The 20,507-nt window shown below is 35.4% G+C and overlaps 1 protein-coding gene across 19 annotated transcripts in view; it reads right to left on the minus strand.

Annotated features, from left to right (window-relative positions):
* Window positions 1–6,045: 6,045 nt before the first annotated feature.
* LRRC4C (leucine rich repeat containing 4C) overlaps window positions 6,046–20,507 on the minus strand; it is a 470,956-nt gene continuing 456,494 nt past the window's right edge. For 18 of the 19 annotated variants that reach the window (XM_048947527.1, XM_048947525.1, XM_048947519.1 and 15 more), the window contains 2 exons: window positions 18,407–18,625; window positions 6,046–14,783 (listed from right to left, as the gene is read on the minus strand). In XM_048947527.1, coding sequence (XP_048803484.1) covers window positions 12,825–14,741 — 1,917 coding nt within the window. In that variant the 5' untranslated portion in view covers window positions 14,742–14,783; window positions 18,407–18,625 and the 3' untranslated portion in view covers window positions 6,046–12,824. The remainder of the gene's footprint in view (window positions 14,784–18,406; window positions 18,626–20,507) is intronic. The other variant, XM_048947530.1, reaches the window with a different exon arrangement.

A 20,507-nucleotide genomic window follows, 5' to 3' on the forward strand; every position in this document is an offset into this window, starting at 1 on the left:
AACTGATTTACACTTGGACTGATTCAGGAAAACATTTCCAATATACAAGGCATACATAGCTAATGCGAGTCTTATATCTTGCTATCTGAGCTACAGAGTCACCCAGGCTTTACTGCTGAAAGTCATCACACATGCATAACGAATTAGAAGGTACAATAGCTTATGAATTCAAATAAATGTATGAACTTATCAGATTTCAATCAGAGGTGAACATGGCTCTTCACAGCACAATTTAGTTACAAGCTAATTCAGCTCTTTTAGGTTATAAATATTCTTTGACGAGTGAGCTACACTTTTTCTTCTGCATTGCAACAGAAGTGATTCCTTGGCAAAGAGGTGCCACTTAATCACTTCTAGACCATATGACCTAAAGTATAAACGAGGGTTAATAACCTTAGAAGCCATCGCTTAGAATGCCTTCATGCTATTTGTTCAGAAACATCATTTTAAGCTTCACAATTGTTTGTTTCCTCAAATAATTATTATCCAAACCATAATTAGAACAAGCACAAACTATTTCTTTATCTAATTTTTGTGATAGTTATTGTGCTGAAGAATGCAACATAATTATGTTATTTCAGGCAATAAAATAGTCATCCTCCACAGAAAAAGCAATTTAAGATGTGGTCATGATCGCCTTAGCATACAGATTATCATAGAATGGCCTGGGTTTAAAGACATGACCATGTCACCATGAATGTGATTTTGTCTTAGTTAAAAAAAAAAAAAAAAAAAAAAAATCATATCGTAAAACAAATACTACTTTTGGGGGTTAAAATACATCCAGCATTAAGGTTTGTTTGTTTGTTTTTCATCCCTTTTCTGTCTACTTCTCAGACATATTTTTTAAAAGTTAATACCTCAAACTATGAACTTTTTTGATAATCTACCATAACTTACTGTGAAAATTCCAAGTAGTTAATAGAGCCTACAGACAGGGAAGCAGTTGGAGAAGGTGGGAAGACAGATGTAGTTACATCAAGAAGAGTACGTTCTTCATAGCATAAAACTTACTTATATAGACTTCTCAGCCAGCCCTGATGCACTGAATCCAAATAAAATTGATTGATATCACATACACCTACCATCAAGTTAGAATCTGCAACTTCATCTACTAAGTGTTTAAGGGTCTGTCACTCAGACTTTTTTTAATTTAAGTCCTTAAGAAGACAGAGCCAGCTGTAGCCATGTTAAAATTTGATTCTGGACTCTGTTAAATGAGTATCACTATCATATCAGGTAGCCCAATTCTAATTACAGTTTTTTTGAACATAGTACATGTACGAAAAAGGAGGTAGGGTACATATTTCATCCTTCTCCTATACCAATTTCCATTTGACTATCGCACCTGATTTTCCTCAGGCCTTACTGAGCAGAGTACTATACTTTCTAGCTTCCTGAGATGTGTGTCTCTCTCCAAGAGATGTTCTCTCCTTAGTCACACCATTCCAAAAAATAAAAAGAAACCAGACTACTACCTGTTTGTCTGCCTTCTCATACACCTTGTGACCACTGCCAGAACTGGCTCCAAACAGCTTTGGTGTTTGAGATCATGTACATCAAAAACAAATATATTATTTGTCAGCTAACAGTAAGCCAGCACACAGAATGACTGCATCAAGCTGGTTTTCCAGTATGTCTACTGCCTGCAGTGCAGAGAAGAGCATTTCCTTCGCATCATATCAACCGCACATTGCTTGTTCCCAAATCTTTTTAAAACACATTTTCTATAGCCAACTTTTGCTCATATTTGAATTGCAATGAATGTCTCTCTTCTCACAGTTCAGTAACCACAGACCTGTAACTACTGTTTTATTTCTTTTATGGGCTGGGTAGTCTAAATCAGCAGCCCCATTAAAAAATCCCCAAATTCCACAAAGGTAATGAAATGAAATTATATTCCCCACAGATTTTTCTTAAAAAAAAAAAAAAAAAAAGCCTGAATCTTTCATATCTTTCATATCTTCTTAAAACTTCTGGAAAGTAAATCTTTTTCCATACAGAATTTTGCCCTTATCACTTGTATCATCATCCCTTTCTGAAATGAATACTGAACCAATAATAGAGGACCAAAAAGAAAACAAAAAAACCAAAACCAATTGTCCACTGTATCTCATCAGATTGTTACTTGCAGGTAACGAAAAAGAATGAAGTATTTAATTGTTTTTATACAAGTTTGAGTTTGCTTCTGTATTTCCTTCACATAAGAACTAGCAGAATGAAGTGACAAGGTTAAACACCAGGCAAAGAAACATTTGATTTCTTAAGCTATGCTGCTTATACAAGATTTAGTTTCAGTGACCCTACTTCCCAACAATTATTTATGAAATTTAACAATATTAAGATTTAAATATATATACTCTTCTTAATGACATGCACACTCCTCAGCATTCATACTGTTTATTTATCCTTAGCCTTTTTATTTCAGAAAAAAAAAAAAAAGAGGAAATGCAGTTTCTTTTTAACCTTGCTCTTCAGTTCTCATAAACTGGTAGAATGCATTAATGTTTGAGTTGCTAATGTTGGCAAGACAGTACATCTTTGCATGTGAATGACAGAGTTCGGAAATATTTGTTTTGGTTTTGTGTTCCTTCTTTAATTGAGAGAACAGTGCTGAATTTTAAAAAATTATTCTAAAGCACAATGCTATTCTATGCTATGTCACTAATGCACTGCTGAGGAAGCAGTTTGTGTAAAGAAATGTATTATAGGAACATATTCAACCTCAGTTGTTCAAATCAGTCTTGAAGAGCAAAATAGAATAAGTAACACCTTTTTGATCAAATAATTGTCAATTATGACAGTTTAAAGATTTAACAACAAGAATAAAGCCATAGGCTTGGATATTAAACTATCAAAATGTTTCTTAGAAAAGTATTGATATATTGTAGTAGAAGTATAATATATATTAGGGCCCAGAAGTAAGTACAGCATTGAAAGATGCGACCCAATACAACTTACAATTGGTATTTGTCTCAGGTTACTCCATTATAAAATAGATATCATGCTTTCCTAAGAGGATTAAAAGGCAACCTGAACTCTGAGGGTACACTGAACTGCCAGCAGCAAATGCTGTGGCATCTCTGAGTTCCCAGACAGTTTATTTTTCTGTCACAGAAAGGAAAAACTTAGTGCCTCTTTGCTGCAAGATTTCAACAAGATTCTTTCCCTTTCCAAGCATGAACCATAACAGCCACTGCAGTCTCCCCTTCTTGAACAGGCCCCACTTCTCTACAGGGATGAGTGTTTGCCCAGCATCTGAGATCCACTCTCTGGCCACTCACTGTGCTATGAGTAGCATTCACAAACTGGAAAGAAACAACTCACAAAACTTTTACTACAATTTTCCTCTTTTAACAGGAGATTTTTAATAAGCGTGTGTAAAACGCCTGAAAGACCATTATGGAAAGATTTGCAGAAACAATAAATAACAGCAATCCTCCTTACCAATATATCCATGAATATCCACTTTGTTTATTCACACAGTTCTTTCAGTCAACTCCTAGCTCTTTAACATGCTACATTCCTTCTCCATACCCATTTTCTGCCCTTTAGTTGAATTAGTCTTCCTGAAGGTACAACACTTTACAATCCATACTAAAAATAAGGCTGAAACATATAAGGCTGAATGTGATGCTAATAGGAAAAAAAAAAAACAATCTGCAAAAGTTTACTTACTGGAGAAAAGCCTTTCCCTAGAAGACAGAAGGGAAACTATTTCATCCAGCTTTCCCAGGTGAAATACATACCTCCAGGTGCTCTCGTCTCTTCTGATTGCAGCCTTCATGCTGCCGTGCCTTTATCTTTCCTGTAACCCTTCACTTTCTCCCTAGAGAACAAAAAGCGTCTGTTTTACCCTTTCTCCCAAAGCTAATGTTTGGGAAAGTTACAAGAGAAACAAGGAGTGTGTTGCAGTATTTATTTACATCTCACACAATCATTGTGCTGTCTCTGGTCACAGACATTGGCAGCAATATCTCAGGTGTGCAACAGGCACAAAATGTGATATATTGATCAAGTAAAACCATCAAGTCATACATTACTTTTATTTGAAGATTACTACTTGCTCATCCTTCCATTTGAAATCCTTAGAGAATCAGTGAATGATTGAGAAATGCAAAGAAGAAAACCATACCTCAGCAATAATAAAAACAAAATAATGACCATTACTTACATCACTTTTTATATTTATGTTTCCCAATACATTTTGCAAATGGGGAAGCTGTTTAAAAAGATTGTTAAAAGATATTATAAATGATAATCACATAACCTATTGATAAACTCCTCCCACATTAAAAGGACTTTAACCTCCTTTCACTTTTGGATCCCTAAACTAGAGTACTCTGAAATGCTTGGTGAAGTAGCTTACCATTTTCCCTTTGCTATACATAAAGAAACCTGAAGAGCAGATTCAGAGCTAAAAGACTATGTATGTATATACCTATGTTCTTATTTCTATCCATACCTTTGTGCATATATACACATTAAACCAGGGGATTTATATTTGCTTTGAATCCTTTATGCCTTGAAAGATCTGTCACTTTTAAGGTTTTTTTTTCATGGGCTCTTTACACAAATATTATTTGGATTCATATATGACCTGGGAGCAAAACCACCAACTTCCTTCTTCTTGATGTTACTTCTGCCATTCCTTGGATAACTCCTGAGAAAAGAAATGGAATAAAGAGAATTAATCTTACCAAGTAACACTGTAATGAAATGTGCCTACTGGAATTTACTGTAAAGGATGTGCAGAGAGCAGTTTATATCTAAACAACAGGTACAATGATGACTAATTTACTTACGCATAACTTACCCTCCTAAGAGAGGATCTTAACTATCATTTTACAGCTGCACCATTTGTAGAGAAATTAATGGAAACTTGAATTAATTTTAACGCTAACCCAAGGCCAAACTCAGGAGAAAGAAATACTATATTTATTACTCCATAACGTGTCCAATAGAGTTTGTATCTTGGAATCAATGTTCTTAAAGAGAACTGCAATTGTCACAGAAGACTGATTGCTTAGGAGCAGATATCGAAACCGAATGCCTCTCATCCACTTCTGCTACATCCTTGAAATCAAAGCTGCAACGCTGTTTCAAAGTGAAGCAATGTAAAGAATACAATTCTCTGCCCAGCAATTCTCTTAGGACATACATTACACTTATAACTCTCTCTACCAAACTGTTATGCAGCATGTCAGGTTACAACTTCAAATTTAAAATAAACAAAAGGACCGCTATGAGTAGATTAGATGCCATGATGTGCAGATGCATAATGGCAAAATTTTGGCATTGTTTATAGTAATGTGTTTTCATAAACATGCTATCAGTTAAGCACAGTTATTTTATAAAAGAGCCATAGTTAACTGTGGTCAGCAAAAGGAACCGCTTTGCTCTGACACATCAGTGGTGTTGAATAAATACCAGTCTTGCAGCACTTTCATCAACAATGCATGAAATATGATTGCAGAAATCTAAGTCATCAATGGAGCTCAGAAATTTTAAGAAAACAGCTTACTACAAACAAGCATTTCCTTGTTACTGTAGATGTCTGACAATCTTCAGAGGAGAAAGAGCGCTCTTTTCAGAGAAGGCATCTTCCTATGCTCCGATATACATGATGAGAGATGAATTCCTCACACCAGTCAGGCTGTTCTGCTGTTTTTTTGTGCCCAAACCCCAATCACTGCATAAGCCTGGAAACTTCTGTGTTTACAGGGTTTTGCTCTCAAACCTTGAAGCACGTGCTGGACAGTTTGTCCTCTACCCTTCCTTCCATTAAACAACATCATTGTGTGGTAGTATGCTTTAGGGACTGATTCAATTGTGTCAATAAGACACAAAGTACAATACAACTAAATGATGATACAAGGATACGGACTGATAGCAGAAACTAACAGCCCTGCCAGGAAGTCAGGGAAGACATGTAGCAGGGCAGCTCAGATTTAGATCCTACTACAATGCATTATTGTTTAAAAAAAAAAAAAAAAAAAAGTAACAAAAATGGACTCATCTTTTGAGAAAATATGTTGACCGAAAACTGAAAGGCTGAGACTGTAGAAAGAGGCAAGGAAAAAGGCTTCTAATCCATAACATAATAAAATCCAAAGAAAATATATTTGATCAGTGGTGGAGAAAAATCATATTAAAAAACTGTAAAATAATGAGAAAAAACTATAAGCATGTTGTAATTAGTCTTCCTAACCTTTTCTGACAGCAAAGTAGAATGAAATGAATGGTAAGCACATGTAAAACTTGCGCATTCACAAACTTCACTACAGAGTCATCTTTTAATCTTCCCTTTTCATTTCCTTAAATTATATTTGTTTGTAGAAGAAAGAAGAAGCAACTTTGAGCAGAAATCAAAAGTAAACTATCAAAAAATAAAAGGAAAAACTGCAGGAAACACTGTTTCTTCAGGCATTTGCTTTTTAGGAATTAAAAACCACTGTTATTTATTGCCTTTATTTTTAAAAAAAACTGTAGTTCTATACAATTTGCAAATATTTTGTAGCCTAGATATTCAAATATATTGCTATTCTTTCTCCAGCTCTTCAGAATTTGTTCAAATACTTTATCACAAAGAAAGCTAGGTTCCAACAGGGGAAAAGAAAAAAAATTCAATTTCTTTGTACTAGCTTCTACACACTATTTAATTAATAGTACACAATATTTCAATCTCAAAGATGGATAGTTAATTAACATGGCTGGTGATAACAAACAATCATATACAAGATTCAGAAACACATAAATGATTTACGAACCTACTTTGCAGTATAAAATAGGAATTAGCTTTTTAGGATTTAGATTACTTAAACACTTAGTAATCAGGTCTTCAGAGGCTCTACTTAGTACTACAACACTGACCTGTTTTCTGTCCCACTGACTACTGGAATTCAATTTGAAGACAGGGTGGAGAGGTGAGTGCCTTATGAAGACTGCTTCAGAGAATAGTTCAACAGTGTGACGTGAATGGCAAACCAAGTACAGGGCAATGGGTGCTGTCACAAAAAGAACTTAGATTCCCACTGACTCAGACCAGTCAAGTATCTATCCTTTCGAGAAATTAAATAAGGAAATTAAATCAAATTCAATTATGCATTACGGAATTAAATTATGCATAGGAGTTTGATTAATACTGTGATCTACTAACTCCAGTTAGTAGATTTTTACCAGATTCTTTCCCAGGTAACTTATTCCATCATTCTTAATGCATTCTCTGTTATGCATTCCTTCTGTTCCTTTTATCTCATCTGTAGAATCACTTTTTAAATACTACACACGTCTAGACCCATAGGTCACAGCTATAAGTTACCTTTAATTTTTGTTATTATTATTATTGTTTGCACTTGAGTTTAAAACTTCTCTGAAAGGAACAGAAGTACTTTTGAAGTTAACAGGATTCAACATTGTCTACCAAAATAAAATAAAATTTCCATTTATATATTAAATCTGATGCAAATATAATCCATACGAAACCATCTTCTCCAAACTGATATAAGAAGCATATATTGCTATTGAACTAGATGATCAAAGAAACCGAAGAGTCTTTCACTGCACAAGTCATTTCAAGACCGAGGACAGCCCAAGAGAATGTTAAACATGAACTGCAATGGATGAAGTGTGGATGGACTGTCTGAGAAACGGTTCCAGAGCTGAAAGACCACATTACATCATACACGTACTGTGATATTCAAATGAAAATGGAAATTTGTGGCTAGGACAGCCAGAAATCTTTAACATTTTAAACAATATGTAGAAAAGTCACTCAAATTTTTGTTTTCTTATTATGCTATTGGAAATGATGTAAAGATCACCTAAATTATCTGATTTCCAGGAATCGTTACATTTACTGTTATTTTCAATAATGTTCCAATTTCTTTTTCCAACTATTCTCTACTTTTGCATAAGATTGGGTTTTCAATGTTCTCAAAAATGACAGACAGTATTTTCCTTTTTCTTTTACAAAAGATAGCCATAAAATCATCATCTGATAATGTCATCATTGCAAAATATCCTCATCATTCCAAAATTGAAAACGTCATTAGAATTACAGTATAGAATATACTTATCTGTTATAAAAGTTAGTCAGGGTTCACCAATTTAGCCCTTTGGAGATTACTCTGAATAACATCCTAGGCATGAGTTTATAAAGTACAAAAAAAAACAAAACTAAAACCAAGACAAATTAAACACACTGTTTTGTCCAATAAAACTCCCCTAATCAAATCATGAGTTATTCTTTCTGAAGCAAATAGAAGCATGCAACTACTCCAGTACAAACCTTATTTTTTTTGAAGAGTTCTTAATACTGCAAAGACTTACCCAAACTTCTTCAAACAAGTTTAGCATTCTGTTGAAATATAATGACTTTGTTGTTTGTGTAAGATTTACACTGTAGACCTATGGCGCTTTTTTTTTTTTTTTTTTTTAATTCCTTAAGGTTTAAAGCTGTTTAGTGCACACTAAACCTTAAATCTAATAAACAAGAAAAATAATTCCCTCATTTCAAGCCATGTGCTGCATGTCAGAAGCTGAGCTGTTACACCATGCTGTTAGGTGGGAAGTACTCAAGGAAGTTGTTCCCATCTCACAGCTTTTCTACCACACCATGCTCTTTCCGCCCCAAAATACACACAACCACAGTGTTTCCATGGGACACCACCACAGAAGGAGTATGCAATGCCAGCAGACATTGAAGATTTAACAGATAGGTTTTCCAGAGTCTCCTCAAGCTCATTCCCTTCTCATGAACACCCTGCTAGCTCTCTTATATTTCAGTTGTGGTAGCTGTTGATGCTATTCTACTACAGTATCAGTAAGTAATACCACCTCCAAAATAAAATGTCTACAGACTAACTGTAGACTGAATTTCATGTACAAGTTTGAGCTGAAGATTCTTGGGCATCTGCATGAATGAGAAAAAGATATATGAAATAGTTACAGTAAGAAAAACAGAAAAATACTGAAGTCTAACTCTCCTTATTACATCTTGAAGATAAGAATATATTACTTCTTTGTTTACTTTTTTAAAATATGAAATTACAAGGTAGCTCCTAAGATTTCCTAGTCCTTCAGTACCTGGACTTAGAAAAAAAAAATGAGAATTTCAAAATATGCTGTACTTAGCTGATGCAGGCTGGATGTGGCTCTGGGCAGTCTGGTCTAGTGGTTGGCAACCCTGCACATAGCAGGGGGGTCGAAACTAGATGATCATTGTGACTCTTTTCAACCCAGGCCATTCTATGATTCTATGATTCATATAAAAATGGGAAAATGGGGAGAATAGATTGGAAAGATTTTCCACTCATTACTGAAGGGCTACAGGAATGGTCGTATCTATGAAGCTAATACATTTGAATATTAACTTGGTTGTCTTTTCTCAAATGCTGAGATTAACCTATAATGCCACCAGTGGGGAAAGGAATCTTGAAAATGTTACACTTAATTTTTAATGCATTAAAATATTTTAGCAAAAAAAAACAAAAAACAAAAAACAAAAAAACATTTACTTTTCATACATTTAGCCCTTTTCAAAGTAAAATAAAATATCTATCTTGTATAATTAATTGAATGGAACTCACTTGTTTTCCTTTTCACGTTATTTCTGTAAAAGAAAAGATTTGTAAAACTTAACGACTTGTCCAGAAAATGCTTTGTTCTTTGTATTCTTATAGGATAACAGGCAAACATCTTCAAATCTCATCATATGATCTGAAAAATAACTTCTTGTGAGCCCACTAAGAATTGTAATAGTTCGTAAGGTCACTTTTTTCCCACAACTCTTTTGGATTGTGGGTTCATCCAGAATGTTATCTGCACGATATAGTTCATTAGAGCTTACTATCAATTGTCCTCTGCCATACAGGAGACTCAGTTTTTTTATTTAACACCATAGTCTTTGGAGTAGCACTAGGCTGCATTAGCTTGATTTAAAAACCATAACAAGAAAGTGCACAGCACACCTTTCACATTGTTGCAGAACTCAGTTTAAAGTTTAAGCTGTGACGTTTTCTAACCCTGTTATTTAAATAATCTGCAAAAATAATCTCTATAATTCTAAGAAGGATAGGGAAGATGTTGAGAAAGTCATAGCTAGTATGATTCCTGTGTAATATATATCTTATCCCAAGCAAACATACTAAAACACCTTTTCTTTATCCCTACAATAAGCACATGGGAATATATTGCTTTTTTGATTGTTTTTAATATTATTCACTTAGCCAATATGACCTGATTAATACTTAGTAAGAATGTATATATTGTTTTAAATAGTCACAGATGTTATTTTGCATTACTTTACCGTATTACTGTCACTGATATTGTGTCCTGCTCCAAAACCTCCAAAACCTAACCTGCAGGAGTTAGTAAAAACTACATGTTTATAAAACCATGTTGACCATAAGCGCTTTAGAAAATGGCTATTAAATAGTAGCCATCATTTCTTAACATGAACCTGTTGATTTAGGATTTCTGCAAACAATCTTTTCAACTGTCAGATAAGCATTGACTATGGACTTAATATTGGTAACCATAAGGATGGGCAAAGTACAAATAGCTATGTATTTGTATTTCTGTACAAAATTTATCACAATGCTTAAAAGAAATCAGCAATAAAACTCTGTAATGCACTTTGAAGAAGTAGGCAAAGAGAGGAATCACTACTTCAGCATTTTATATTCAGGTCCACCTTTGTCCTCTATTAAAATTCTCTAAGAGTAGATATTATTTTTCATGTAGTACATCAAAGGATAATGTCTTGCCAAATGTTTCTTTGAGATTATTATAGAACTTTGGGTTTCGTTCTGTATTATACTTATCAGACTCCTTGCAGAGTGTGATTCATTGTCACATACCTTCAGTGTCCTTTTAAAATCAGGCATTCTTGCAACATTCCCTTGCAACCTTGAGAAGTGTGCATCCAAAGAGAGATATTTACCCCCTAAACCTGTCTGGCAGATATTCCTCCTTAATTTTAGGGAATAGAATTATACTGTTCAGGAGGATCTTTTTTCTGCATGCTGTAGCATACCAGAACAGTCCAAAGAGATTTTTTAGGAATTAGGTACATTATTCACCTGGAACAGGATTCTGAATCTCAAAAGTATGAGTAGATAAATGCAGAAATCAGTGAAAAGACATTTAAAACTGATATTTAATTCATGATTCTTTTTCTTAACCTAAATGGTTTTAAAATGCTTCTACTTTGTTGCCAATATGTAAAATAGTTTAATTTGGAAGAACTTCTGCACTTGAAAGAATACAATGTCCTGAATCTCTTTTTTCCTTATGCAAAAACTTCCTTTTAGCTTTCAACATACAAGGTATACTCCATTCTACAACAACAAGCTAAATCAAGAGATGTACATAAACAGAATCGAAAAGGATGTACACTTCCTATTGGCAAACAAGTCTGAATTTTAATTCAAATAGGCTGATTATGCTATCTGCAATCTAACTGTCATACAAGTCATGTTAACCCTTTCTCTTCTGATTTGGCCAAGTTTGTTCTTTCTGATTTTTTTGTTTGTTTTTAATCAAAATTCTTGGATTTCCTCTTAGTTAGAACTTCAAATTTTGATTTAATTTGGTACATAGAGATACAGATCTGATTATAGATCTCATGGATATCTAAACATATTTCATATTTATGTCTAGAATTACCACAACAACTAAACTGGGAACCACTAGCTTTGATGCAATGAAAAGAAAATGAATTTTCTTATTGGCTGAGAAATATAGATAGCAAAGAAAACAAAACAAAACAAAAAAAGAACATAGTTTTCACCTTTGTCTAATAAATTCAGTGATACCCGAAACTTTTTGTATAACTTTTCCTGATATTGTGGAATACATATTGTAATATAAAACATAACTGATAACACCATGAGAAGAAAATAATCATAATTTTACATTAAAATTCAAGCAACCTTATTTGCTAGTGTGCTGCTTATGTACACTAAAATGAAAACTGTGCTATTCTTCAGTAATGATCCAAAATATTTTAACTATTATTTTTAACGCAATTATTTTTTGGACCATCAAAGCAGAATGTTGTAAGAATTTTAACAAGCTTTTGATCTTTAAAGCCACACTAAAAATGAACTATATCCAAGTACAGAAAAAAAAAACAGTATTTTATTTATAATCTTAGTATAGTGTTTGAACTACAAATTCTGATTCTAGAATTGCTTAAAAGATCATGGGTTTTATAGGTTTTCACAAGTAGATTAATTTTATTTTATTTTTTACTTTTTCTTCCTTTTTTTTTTTCACAGAATGCTCCTTTTGGTAAATACAGAGCAAATAATCAAATCATTACATGGAGGAAAAAAAGTTTTGCTTGTATGTTTGCTCACTTGTAAAGTTGCTGCTAATATTCCATTCCCTGTTGAATAATTTCATAAAGGGCATGAGAAAACAAAAAAAGAGAAAAAGAAGTGACAAAATAGACTGAATCTCACCACTAGTATTCACCATAAAAATTCCCAAAGTGTAACAGAATTCTTACAAAATTTCCTAGGCCAGTTCCTGTACGGAATCAAGATCTCCTATGAAAAATATGGCAAATGGGAACCAGGGTTGGCTGGGAATTAAAAAGGGGAGGAGGAGGGTAAATAAGTGCAGCAAAAAGAGGTTCTGAGGAATACACATAATTTTGTCTGCTTTAGATCACAATAGAATTTTTAATAAATAAATTTCTTTTTCTTTGTAAAGACACTTTTTGAAACAGTAGATTTAGCCCAGTCATTTGTGTCATTTTTTTTATAAACCATATTTTGTTTTTCCCACCCCCACCCCATAATGTCATAAACGTTTTAGATTTGAGTCTCTTGTACATTGTCTTTTGAGTTCATTCGGATCAGTAACGGTTCATGCACTGAACTGTGTATTGAATTTATTGTGTTAACTGTTGTTGTGTGGTTGAAAGGAGACTTATAAGAGTTATAGTGATTTAGGTGCTCATGCTCAATTGCTGGCATGGGCAAGTGACTCTCTAAGGGTGTGTCACCTGTAAGCTCATCATCCACGTTTATAATTTCTACAGTCCGTGTTGGAGCATGATGGTTTTGCCGGTGATGCTGTTTCCTCATTTTGTAGAAAATTACCAGCATCACAGCAGCCATGAGAGTGATAGCCACAAAACAACCAATAATGATTTTAGTAGTCTTCATAACCTCATCTATTCCTGGGATCCCGTTGTTTGCGTCCGTCACAGGAATGGTGAACGTTTTTTCTGTTGATCTTGTGCTCTGTGGAGTGAGTGAGGTTGTCATGTTAGTGGTCTCCCAGTTGGTAACTGGTGTGGGCCCAACCTGCTCTGTTGTCTGTGCCTCATCCTGAGAAGGTTCCACAGTCTCCACTGTGACAGTTGAAAAATATGTATAGCCGGGGTTATCCAGGGCAGTCACATTCAGTGTGGCAGAAGCTGTGGTATTCCCAACAGAGTTACTCACCATGCATGTATACAAACCCGTGTCTTGCACAGTTACCTTTGTAAAATTTAATGTGCCATCACTGAGCACAGCAATCCGAACTCTGTATGCCCCATGTGTCATAACAGATCCATTTGGAGTAATCCAAGATACAGAGGTCAGGGAGGTTGATGCCCGGCATTTCATCTCTGCAGCCATGCCTTCAGTGACGTTCAGGTCTGCTGGTGGCTCCACTATGACTGGAGCATAACACGTGAAGTAGTTCAGATCCAGCTCACCAATGTACCTTCCTTTCAAACTGGGAGGTGTGTGGCAACGGGCACAGCATGCAGTATTAGAGGGTGCCTTGTCTTTAATCCACCAGCTGAGCCAAAGGATATCACAGTTGCAGTTCCAAGGATTGTGATGCAAGTGGATCCTTTCTAGACGAAGTGGTGTGAACAGGTCATGAGGCAGTAGTGTTAGATTGTTGTGTGCCAGATTGATCTCCACAAGTGATTGAAGGTTATCAAAAGCATTCCTTTCTATCACTTGAATCTGGGACTGTATCATCCACAATTTCTGAAGATGCATTAACCCTTGGAAGGAACCTGGCCGGATGGCAGTCAAGTGATTTCCAGAAAGGTCTAACTCATCCAGTTTTACAAGTGGGGTGAGGTTAGGAATCTCTCGCAGATTGCACATGGCAAGGTTCAAATATCTTAAGTTGGACAGACCTTCAAAGGCACCTTCTGAGATGTATGAAAGCCTTTTCAATTCTCCCAAATCCAGTCTCCGGAGAGAAGGGATTCTGTTAAAAGCATAAGAGGGTATGCTCTCAATGGGGTTGTTTCTCAACCAAAGTTCCTTCAGTTTTGATAAGTATACAAAAGCTCCATTTGGGATAGTGGTCAGACGATTGTCAAAGAGTTCCAAAGTATTAAGATTGGCCAGACCATTGAAGGCCCCTATTTCAATTGTTCTGATGTGATTCCTGCTGAGCTGCAGTATTTCTAAGTGCCTCAGATGCTTGAAGCTATTCACCTTAATGATTTGGATCTGGTTCTCATGTAGGTTGAGTAACCGGGTGTTGGTGGAGATGCCGTCTGGCACGTCTCTCAGATTTTTCCGTACACAAATCACTTTACTGAACTGGTTGCTGCAGGAGCAGACTGAAGGGCAAGTTTGAGCCCTCACTAGACCAGCTACCACAAGAAGCTGAAGAGCCAGCAGCACCACAAGCAGGGGGTCAAATAGGGCCCTGTTAAACCTAGGACCTATCATTATCTGCTGTGGATGTAAGGTCATCTTGTTCAACATTCATAATTTATCTAGTGTTGGTCCTTCTGGAGTTTGAATAGTCTGAAAGAAAGAAGGGAGAAGAAGGACATTAAATTTAATCCCAAATATTTAAATGTGCTCTCTAAATAAAGAGAGACTTCTCAAGTTCTTTCACACAACTCTACCAATTTAATCAAATTGTAGCACAAATAGCTATGCAAAGTCTAATATTTCAGTTCCTGTACAGTTATGCTAGCTGTAATTCACAACGAGATAAGAAATGTCCAGACTTTTCCTTCTCATTCTAAAGTATAATGCATGTGATATGATGACAGAGGCAGATAACAATTTCAACAGCACTCCATACTTAAGAGAAATATTCTAAATCAAGAAGAGAGTTGAAAGAAGTGGCAAGCACCTCCCTCATCCCCCCCCAGAAAAAATAAGATAATAATCATGAATGTTTAAGGTTTCAACTTTCTTAACACATTATAAATAAATTCAAACAACAGATAATATGAAGAGGGAGTGACAATTCCTGTATTTTTTAATGGGTGAAATTGTTTGCATTATAAATGGAGTTCCTACATTAGAGTCTGAATAAAAATAAAACTTTTAATACTAAATGTAGTAGATCATGGAAATGTTAGGGCAGTATCTCCCTATTTTAGATTTTAATCACAAAATACAAAAGAAACACACTGAGCACCAGTTCTTCCCTATCATTAAACAGTATCATCCAAATTCACGATATTTTCTCTTCAATTCTTTTGTTTGGCACCAGCAGCAGAGAAACACTCATTAGTATATGTGTGCCCAACACAGAAATAAGAATAGCCATTTAAATGCTGAAAAATATGTGTACCTGCAGGGTTGACAATTTCATTAGCATCTCTTAAAGAAAAAATCCTACAGATCTTACTGTAAGGAGGAAAAAGATTTTTACACTAAAAATGATCATTACCATTCTAAGTCTTTCAGTACTGATTCATTTGTGGTAATTCTTCAAGCCCCTAGCCTTCAGTTAACTTTCAATCTGCTTCTTTCTACAAGGTCCCTCTGCTGTAGAGATTAATGAAATTTCCTATAAATCAGCCAAAAGTGAAGTCTTATAAATTACAGCAAGCTTGGAGCATATTTCTAACCTAGAGCACTCTGATACATAATACATGTATTCAGTAAAATAAAATACTAAAAGGCAAAGGTTTTCCACTCCAGGCTCTGAATTGTTTCATTTTGTTTGAAGAAGCTATCTTTCTGTAAAGAATATATACTAACCTGCATCTCACAGCAATTCATTTAATGAAAGACTCTCTCTAATTATATATTCAGACAATGTATGTTTTGAGAATTCATTTAGGCATTTTTTTGAACTTGTTACAATGGTTCAGATCTGGCAAGAGTTCTCATCTCACATTTAATAATTTACTGCAGAAAAAAAGCCAATGACGGATACCTGTGAATGGAAATTGGAAGATCTGGGCTGTTTGTTTGATTTGCTCTGTAAGTGTTATTTATAAAACATCAATCTTGGTATGAAAGATTCATGAAACTAATGTGTTCTGCAACCTTGAGCAAGTCACTGAACTTCCCTCTCTGTGGCTTAACTTCTGTCATATGATTCTGGAGAACACCATGGCTGTAGTGCCAGATGTTACAGTGCTCCTGCCTCTCATTTCCTTCCTTTTGCCAATAACAGCCCTCCTGACCATTGGCTTCATGGGTTTAGGGTGACATACTAGACTCTGATGAGGGGTGGCTGCTGTAATGCTTTTGCTTTTATGCGGGCTTACAGGGTCATTCAGAAGATGCTCTTGTGTCTTTACCCCTATCCCAAGCTTTTGCTTGTTAAATATAGGGATAAACATTTCTAAAGTAATCACTAAGGCATACTAAAAAACAAGTTTTCTTAAATAAAAAATCCACTGTAGTAAAACTATCTGTAAAAAGGGGGATGAAAAGGATTCCATGAAGAGGAATCTGCCTGTTGTGGTCAGACATCAATGAATCTAATATTGATTTCAGGCTCATTAGTTAAAATCTGTGATCTATGAATTTTGATGCTGAATATTTATTAATCATCTTCTGTGATAGCTCTTAATATTTTACCTGTATTTTTTGTCCCTAGTTTTGTTTTATCGTGCAGGTTTATCATTTTTCCTGCCTCATTTTTTTCTACTCTTCTAAAACTTATCCCTTAGTGACTCCACTAATCCGTAACAAAACAGATGCATAACCACATCAAATTATTCTTCTACTGCACTGGAACAACGTTATTGCCTTCACTGTAACTGAGAGAAGAATTCAGCCTGCCCTATCAAGCTTCAGAACTGATTGTTGTTCTTATATGGCTAGTGTGGCCTGGGTAAGCACATGTGGATTGTAGAGCTGCAGCTTTGTTTTATGTTTTGTCTCGTATGCATTTGCTGTTAAAGGCCAGCTTTGCAACAGGGCATAGGACTTCTCTACCTTTCTTTTTGCTACTATGTACTCTCATTCCTGTACATGGTATATCCTGAAGGATTAGACAAGCTACTGGATGAAACAAGAAAGTGTAGCAAACACTACTAAGCATATAAAAGCATAACAAACTTGAGAGAGCAGATGTCTTCAACATCAACCAGCACATGCATAAACTATGCTCAACTGCTTTGCCAGCCTCCATAAAGCCAATCATTTCAACCCATACTGCAAGACCTGCAAGGCACTTCTTTCCTGTTCCAACTTCTTGATTCACCATCTCCCGTCATTCTCTTAATTCACTCCTTTATTCAGAAATTCTTCTTTTTCCATCAATACACACATGCTCCATGGGTTTAAAAAGACAATAATGATAAAAACATTTTATTTGAATACAGGACTGAAGTACAGAGGATCTGATGATATAAAAAAGTCACCTTGGCCAGCAGAAGCTATGCCAGGCAACCTCTTGAAAATCCTCACTTCCAACCTGCAAGTTTTGCATGAGGCTAATATCCTGTGGTGAGATTCCTTGTGTAAGAAGGAACATATTAAAAAAAACCAGCACTTTCTTTTATGCTTGCATCTTTCCATTACTAAGAGCTTAAGTATTCAGGAAGTGTTGTCTCAGTCATTTTAAGTATAAAGAGTGTGGAAACAGCCTGGGGGAAAAAAAATGTAGCCAGTACATAAAGACAGTGGAAAATTAATTTAAAGTCTTGAAGAACATTATGGAAGTTTATGTTAATAGGCTTTACATAAAGATTTACCTGGAACTCAGAATAATTTGTTATTCAGTATCTGTCTATTATGCTAGAGACACAAAGATTTAGCTTTATAAATCCACACATGGTCTGTGTTCCAGACCATGCTTCTTTAGTCTATGTTGACAACTCTTTGTCTTCTGAGCGATTTGTTTTCATCTGTCTAGTACTAAAATATCAATTCAATGGTCAATTCAATAACACTAGTGCCCTCTGCTGTATATATTTAAAATTTGTTTAAAAGGCTAAGAATACTCTTATTGTTTTGACTATTCCCCAGACACAATCAGAATTCTTAAACTCTGCTTATATAGTAATATATTTTTTTCTTTATGGTCACATAGAGACAAATACATACAAATATATAGCTTTTGTTTTTTGGGTTTTCTTTAGGTTTTTTTTTTTTTTTCTCCACAGAACTGAGAAAATCTTCACTCAAATTGACTCCTGATATGCATTTTCTACTTCTCTTCTACTTACCGGATACTTAGTCCTGATGTAGTACACATTTTCCTCTAAGCAAAAAGCATTGTCCTCTTAAGCTCCAATGCAGAAGATGGAGTAAAGAATGACAAAGCTAATCTATCTCTGCAGACTTCTTCTTAGAGGCAGCTTGAAGGATACAGCTGTTACGCTACTGAAAGTTAACTTTGTCGAGAATGTGTATGCAGAGATGTCAAGATGCCTTCCTCCCAGGCCCTGTAATGAAATTGGTGGTTCATTTTTCATTCCTTTTTTATTCCCTCTTTTTTTTCCCCCATTTTTTATAATCAGGTTTTCGGCTTCATATTAAACTTTCATCACTTTTTGTTATTTTACCAGTATAAAGTCTATACTCACTTCAACCACTGTAGGATTTTCCTTTAACAACGGACTTCGATTCCAAAAAAAGAACTCCTACACCTTTCTGAAAGATCTATCTGATATGGTATGCAGATGGCAAAGATATTTTCCCGAGTTTATGAGCTCTCTGGCTGTATCATTGGCAGTTGCATCTGGCAACTCAGCTTTCTATCTAGTCTGTAGCCCTTTGAGTAACAGTTTCAACAGCGGAGCAACATGATGCAAAGGCCATAGCTGTAACCTAATATATGGTTTATGATATTATATAATCTAATACACTTCAGTTGGTGCTATACATCTCCACTGAAAAAAGAATGAGATGTGAGACTATATATCACTGCATTAAAAATATGGTAAGAAAGTATCAGATATCAGGTGATTGATTACAGTGCAATTAAATCTTTACAACACTCCCTCAAGTTTATGCCTGAAAAGTTCTGGATGAGGACACTATTTACAACTTAGTAAGTAAATATGCAGATATTTTCAGAAAACTCACCTTTTCTTCACTTTATATGGCGCAGTTATGTATGATGTATCCCACACCCTTTTAAAGAGCTTATTGAGAGAAAAACCCTTTGCAAAGATATCTGCATATTTTAGTAAACAAGCCACTCTACAGCTGCAAATTAAATGGCAGATTTCCAAACATATGAAGAGGATCTATGAGTGGTAAGCAGCTAATTATGCTGGGAAGTCTCTTCCAGTAACATCAGCACTGGAGCACTGCAAATAGTTTCTGCACAAAACACAGCATGGAGAAGAGTAATAAAATAGGTCTAAAGCCCAGGATGACCTTATGAAGAAGTGACTCTTTAGACTCTCTTTTGAGTAACTCTGAATGCTCTCAGGGTCTCAGACTGATCCCTTCAAGCAGCAATGCCAGCACAGGAAGCCAAGAAAATTGCAGTATAGATACTGGGAGGCAAGCACACAATCTGTTTTAGCTGAGCAAAACAGTAAAACACACAAGGGCCAGCCCTCATCCCTGAACAGAGACTGAACTGTGGGCAGAGAGATCCACTGGGGTCAGAAATTCTCCACCAACATCTGCTCTGCAAATGCTCCTGCAGCCTCAGATTTGTGTCCCCATATGGCTGTTAAGGGTTGAGCTGATGGAACCACATTGCTTCAAATTCATTCACTATACTTTCTTGTTCCTCTTCCTGCCTTTTCTGGCCTGAAATCCTTTCCACCTGACTGAACCTCTGTGGACTAGTGCTGAAGTGTAAACACTTTGCGTGCTCATATTCAGTAAAATGTCATTTTTAAAAGTTCCTTGTTTTTGCCACTGACAAAGAAAACCATACTATATTATTCACAGAGCATCACAATAATAATTATACAAAATCAGCAAATAGACTTGTTAACGTAGATCTCATGTCTCTTTCCTCTTAGCCTTACTTTTTTTTATCACTGAAACTATATAGCTGTGTATCCTTTCCTCCATTCTTAAAAATGAGATTTTCCTTTCCACTGCTATATGACTTTAAAAGTCTCGAAAGCAGCTTAGGGAGCCATTGCAACGATGCCTAAAAACCTGCGAGGTTTAAAAGTCCAGCAGCTTTTATCTATTTGTTAGTCATTTTATTTGCCGTTAAATACAGTGGAGGCCAAAAAGGGCTAGATAGGCAGCCCTGCCATGCAAACTGATTACTTGTGAGACCAGATAAATCAAAACTCGCAACACAAATTATTTTCCTCTTTGCATGTTTCATTGCTTCACTCTGGGACATAG

Source organism: Lagopus muta, chromosome 6 (genome assembly GCF_023343835.1).
Source record: "Lagopus muta isolate bLagMut1 chromosome 6, bLagMut1 primary, whole genome shotgun sequence".
NCBI lineage: Eukaryota > Metazoa > Chordata > Aves > Galliformes > Phasianidae > Lagopus > Lagopus muta.